Source organism: Cornus florida, unplaced genomic scaffold (assembly GCF_030987335.1).
Source record: "Cornus florida cultivar Cherokee Brave unplaced genomic scaffold, ASM3098733v1 CherokeeBrave_3.0.0_Hap2_Chr07, whole genome shotgun sequence".
In the NCBI taxonomy this organism is placed as follows: domain Eukaryota; kingdom Viridiplantae; phylum Streptophyta; class Magnoliopsida; order Cornales; family Cornaceae; genus Cornus; species Cornus florida.
This window is the reverse complement of record NW_026775577.1, coordinates 20,434,187-20,440,204: the sequence shown is the minus strand read 5'-3', so window position 1 is coordinate 20,440,204 and position 6,018 is coordinate 20,434,187. Positions and strand designations below refer to the sequence as shown.

General features: G+C 36.5%; 1 protein-coding gene across 1 annotated transcript; it reads right to left on the bottom strand.

Moving 5' to 3' along the window:
- Positions 1 to 1,253: 1,253 nt before the first annotated feature.
- On the bottom strand, positions 1,254 to 3,185 carry LOC132266743 (scarecrow-like protein 15). The gene has a single exon (XM_059767729.1). It carries the CDS (start codon positions 2,921 to 2,923, stop codon positions 1,457 to 1,459), a length of 1,467 nt encoding a protein of 488 aa, XP_059623712.1. The 5' UTR covers positions 2,924 to 3,185; the 3' UTR covers positions 1,254 to 1,456.
- Between the last annotated feature and the right edge of the window lie 2,833 nt (positions 3,186 to 6,018).

The window sequence follows — 6,018 nt, the reverse complement described above, 5'->3', positions numbered from 1 at the left end:
ATCCAGCAAAAAGTAAAACTTTGCTCTTGGATTGGGAAGAGGATCTCCTATCGGAGACGATTTTGTGGTGCATTCGGTGCATCAAACGGCATCTTAATTTCTAGCATTTTTCAAAAATACAAATAGAAAATTCTAATGGCATTAATAAGATCAAGCTTAAAGGTTAGTCCATTAGAATAATGTTACAGGTCGGATGTTTCGCAATCTTACCTAAAAAAACTAACCTTATATACCCAATTCTCTCTTCATCCAAATTCGATGTGGGACAAAAATTCATGACAATAAGCTATACTTCAACAAGATGAAAGTCTAACCCAATTTGACCACATGCAGGTTTGTGATCCACAACACAAATAACCCAATTGACAAGAGGTAATCAAATGTAGCCCATAATATCTAGGCCGATAGTACATAACACGGATGGGAGAGTATAAGAAGTAAGAAGAAGAAAATATATATATATATATATATATACACAAAAAAAAAAATTTAATTAACTTGAGAGATAGGGGCCAAATTGCACAAAACTTCTCGGAGCTATTCAAAATTTTCAGAAAATACTCTTATGCCATATTTGATTGGAGGGAAGCATTGAGGAGGGTTGGATAAGTGGAGGGACGGATAAAAATTTTAGTGTTTGGTTGGAGGGAAGGGAAGAGGGAGGAGACAAGAAGGGATGAAGTATTTCTTCATATTTTTCTATCCGTTTAATTTTGGGGGAAGAGAAGAGAAAGAAAACGAATAACTACACACAAATATACAATTCTAATTTTAACTTTACGCAAATAAAATAAAATAAAATCTACATTTGATTATTTTATATAGTGAGGGTATATTAGTAAGAAGAATATAAAAATCTCTCTTTCCATTCTTTTCAACCAAATATATATATATATATATATATCACCCCATCATTTCTACTATCCATTTCACTTAACTAAACAAAAACTAAGAGAGACACGTTCACTTCCTTAAGGATTTCTCATCTGTTCCTCTCATTAATTCTTCCATCTATTTTTTCATTCGTCCAACAAGCATAACCTAATATTTGTGCCAAATAACCCATTCAATTTTTCAAAAGTTGTCAAAATGCACCATTCCATCTCGTGACACTTGATCGTGTAGACATAAAAAATGACTGAAATACCTTTATGCATATATTTCACTCTAAAAGACTAAATCAGTCTTTTAATTGATTTATTTTATTTTATTTAAACAAAAAAATCACATGTTTACATTTTTCTTATGAAGACTTAAAATATTTACTTTCTATCTGAAAGACGAACATGTAATACAACTATTAATTTATGTCAAAAAAAAAAATTTGAAATAAAAACACTAAGAAAAAGTTCTTTAAACTTTATTGGATCCAAAGTCCCTAATATAGGAGTAACACTAAATACTACTACTTATATACTATGTCTATATATATATATATATATATATTGGATAGTTGCTACCACCTCCATGCTGACGTGGCAACCAGGGCTCTATCGTGCCAGCATAGCACCAACTCAGCCTCTCGCTTTGCCACGTGGAACCCGTTGACTTGTACCCTCCTCAGCAAACCCTCAGCTTGAAACTCCGCACACCGACCCAACACCACCGGCCTCATTCCCGCGCCGGTGAACACCTCCCTCCACGGCATCGCATTCCTTCCGGCCGCCGCCGCCTCCACCGCCGCGAAAATCTTTGGACGCACCAGAAACGTATCAATCCTTCGAACCCAATCGTCGCCACCGCCGCCACCGAGCGAGTCCAACACCGTAGAGTAGAATTCAAGCCCGTTGATGACACTGTCACGAAACGACGAGCCGTCCATCGACCCTTCACTGTCCACGTACACCACCACGTGCGGTGCAATTCGACGGAGATCGGTCAAAATTCCGGCGCCGACAATTCGGAGGATTGTAGGAGATAAAACGACCGCGGTTTTCTCACCACCCATGAACCTGATTGCTTTGAACGATAGAAATTCAAAGGTCCGAATCGACACGAACTCGATATCGAACCCAATTCTGAGCTCACGAGCGAACTGACCCAGATTGTCTCTGACCAATCTCGATTCAATCGCGTACTCTTCTGGAACGACAGCAGTGATTCGAAGAATCGGTGGACTGGTTTGATCGGCAAGCACTTTCATGAACGAAGCCCAGTGACCGCCGAGTCCGATGTCGAAATCGACGACGTGGACGAGCATCGAACCGTTCACGGCCTCGAGAATCGCTTGATTGGCGGTGAAATTGGAGAACATGGTGATCGGAGAGACGTTGGAGAAGGTCTTGTGGGCTTTGATGGTCTGAACGACTTCGGAAGAAGAGGAAGGGCGAGTCGGGTGAGTCGACCCGGTGAGCAGAGATTGCAGAGCTTCTGCGAAGTAAAACGCAGCTCGCCGGAGTGGTTTTCCGGTGGCCGAACCACCCAGCTGTTGATTGAGCCGCGCCAATATCAAGTGCGCGAGTTGTGGGTCGTTCGATTCGATGCAAACTGAGGCTCGAACAATATCACCCACGAAATCCGACCCACAATTCCACTGATCCATGTGATGGTAATCATCATCATTGAACTGGGTCAGATCGAACGAGTCTGAAGATTGAAATTCGGAGAAAACAGGGATTTGAGAGTCGGAGTGAGTGAATTGAGGGATAGATCCCACATCGTTCAACAGAGAATTCCAATCGTCAGTGTTGTTGAGGAAGTGTTCGACCCACTGAAGAGAAGAGTCGTCTGAGTATGACAGTACGACGTCGGAAGAGGCCGGAACTTTGGCCGGCTTATCGGAGACAGGGCTGGAGCTCCGGCGGAGATCAAGAACCGACTTGGGTTCGTGAGGATGAGTACTCCGAAGAGTAGTACTGTTAAAAGATGGAGGCTTTGGGTTCGAAGACTGATGGGTTTTGGGTGCGGTAAAGGGAACTTTCATTGCTTGATAGAAGGAGAGTGAAAAGCTGCTACACAAACGCCTCTCTCTCTCTCTCTCTCTATATATATATATATATGTATATGTATGTACAGGTCTCTGTTATTCACTTCTGGTTTCTTGGGTTTTTGAAGTGAGTAATGGTGAGAGGGGGCTTTTGGTTGGTATAGCTGGTGTGTTTTTGTATGTGTGGTGTGTGTGTGTGTGAAGTGTGTGGGGTTTGTACAATAATTGAAGGAGAGGAGTCAGAAGATTGATTTTTCCCATTTGGAAGATTGTTGTTGAAGGCTCAAAAGCCAAGCTTTTTGTATTACTTTTTGTTTGATTCGCTGCATGAAACATACTTGTCTCATATTTTAATTTTATAATGAATTAAATTATTAATGACTTGTTATTTTCATTTCATCTTTTGTGAAATTCCTAGATGGCAACACTGATGGATGTGATACTATTGAACTACAACTCCAATAAGACATACTAATATATTTTATTTGAACTCAAACTTTAAGCTCAACTAATAATAAATTAAATGAATTGAATTGAATAAGAAAAATCTAAAAGTTGATCCATCCTAATCACAGGAATTTCAGAAATGTTATTATACGAAAAATATCTTATATTTTTTTTGTTTATTATGTTGAATGTTTCGCCTTAATCTTTAATAAGAATAGAGTTCAAATTCTAATTGAAGAAGAGAAAGGGGTGCAGTGAACAGCGAAGAAATTATTGTATGGTTTCGGTCAATTACAACTCGACATGCAAGACATGCAAGTAAATATATCAATTTTATCTAATTATTTATTTACGTTTCGGTTGTGATTAATCGGTATCGTATAACAATTTGGCCAACTACACCCCTATCTCTTGTTAATATCAGCCCTTTCCACTACACCTTGTATTTTGTGGTGCAGAAGGCTAATGTCAATCCAACAGAAAGTGAAACTTTGCTCTTAGATTGGGAAGAAGATCCTTCCCGTTGGAGGGGATTTTGTGGTGCATTCGGTGCATCAAATGGTGTCGTTTTATTTGAGATTTTGTTTCCGTGCTTGCACATTGAATTTTGCACCAACTCATTAAAACAGTAACATTTAGTACACCGAACACACCACATAATCCCCTCAGGGAGGGGATCCAAGTCCATTGGAATGATATCAACTCTCCCAAATGCATGTTCTAGGGCTCCTAACCGTAAAAGTCACCAAAGAAAAGGTTAACTCCTATAAAAGAATGCTCTAATAGCTTTTAAGCTTTTTAACCGAAAATACCAAACAAGTCAAAATGTGGGCGATAAAGTTTAATATTAATGATATCACTCTCTCATGAAAGGGCCCAACCAAAGACCTAAATGGATGCAAAGACAAACAAACACTACTTTAATTTACAAGTAAAATTTACGCAGACTAATTAGAGCCCAAAAGTTAAATATGATGGTCATATATAAAGACATTACTTTAGTGAAATTTACGCAGACTTAAGAGCCTTAAAAGGTCACAATGATGGTCACAAAAAAGAACGGGTCATGATAAAGTGCTTAAGTAGATGGTCTAAGTGACACTTTGTTTTGGAAGTTTGTGATAAAAAAAGCTTAAGATTTTACTAGACTTTGCCAATGGGATTAGATTGGATTACATTTAAAATATAATTTCATATAAACATGAAAAGAATTGTAGAGAAAGTGGATGTCCTCTCACGTTACGTGCTCGTTTTCGTTTCTACTCTACTTTATGACGTAAATTTTGTACCTTTTATGTTACTGTTGACGACTTAAGATGTGATTACGAGTATTCCATTGAGGTCGCCTATGAATGTTGCGTCTGGTAGCATCAAGTCTACCTTATATTTGAAATTGGGACAAATTTAGTTTAAAATTTTAATCAAACTTTTTTCAATTCCAAATTTAAATTATCGATTCTATACTCCCAAACATAGTGCAAGAATAATGTATATTTTCAACATGTAAGATACACTCCATTCATGCACGCACATTGAGTAGAGGTGTTCTTACCGTGCATGTATTACCTGTATAACATATTTGTACCCTTGTATAACACCATATTAATATTAATTTGGTGATATGTTAAAAAGTTCATCACTTAGAAAAAAGGATAAAAATTTAATCACATAAGCATCAAAAAAAATGTTTTAAATTTACAATAAATTATATTTCTTCTACGTTAGAAAGAAAAAATAGTAGTAAGAATTTAAAATATAAAAAAATATATATTATATATATATTTTTTTAAGGAATGCAAGCCAAGAAATCTACATATTGTGTGGAAAAGACTTTGGCGGCTATCGAAGAGGAGGAAGGAATATATTCCAAAATGCATGATTGATCCACCAATTCATCCGTTCATTTACGTACCATAAAGAAACTCAATATCTACACCTTTTTTACTATTTTTCTTACGAGCTTTAATAGAAAGCAAAACCACCTCTGAAAAGTTTGGTATTTTTTTAAAGGCAAAATTATGTATATTATTATATATTGACCAAGGACAGTTGGTTAGAATCACTCTTCTCTAAAAGAAAGGTTTGCAATTCGTGTTCACATCTTAGAGTGTGTTCGTGTGTTGCTTATCTGAAAATTTTTAAATGTACTAGTATATTATATTATGGACCATGCTACTTGGACCTAAAACTCTCTAGAGGCCTAATTTAAGCCAATCTCATTATTAGAGTTTTAAGTTTAAGAATTATTTTTAAAATATATATATATATAATTTTTAGTACAATCAATTAAAGTGATTTTTTCAAATTTAGTTGTCCGAGTGGTTGGGCTGCTTCCCGTATTCAAAAACCCATATTCGAGCCTTACGCCCTCTCGTTCCCCTCTAACAATTAACTCCTAATATTCTTGCTATGAAAAAAAAAAAAAAAAAAAAAATAAATAAATAAATAAATAAATAAAATTCATAAAAGGTTCTATATGAAAATATTTATGTTAAATCACTAGTTACGTACTTACGTCCATCAATGCAAATCAAGTTCCAACAGTGATGGACTCAGAGAATTGTATGAGAAGGAACGACCTTGAACAACAATAATATATGGTGGGTTATCATTAAAATTTGAGTGGAGGCATATTTAAAGTTTTC

Excerpts from the sequence above, each read along its gene's own strand:
- LOC132266743 (XM_059767729.1), bottom strand. The coding sequence starts at position 2,923 with ATGAAAGTTCCCTTTACCGCACCCAAAACCCATCAGTCTTCGAACCCA.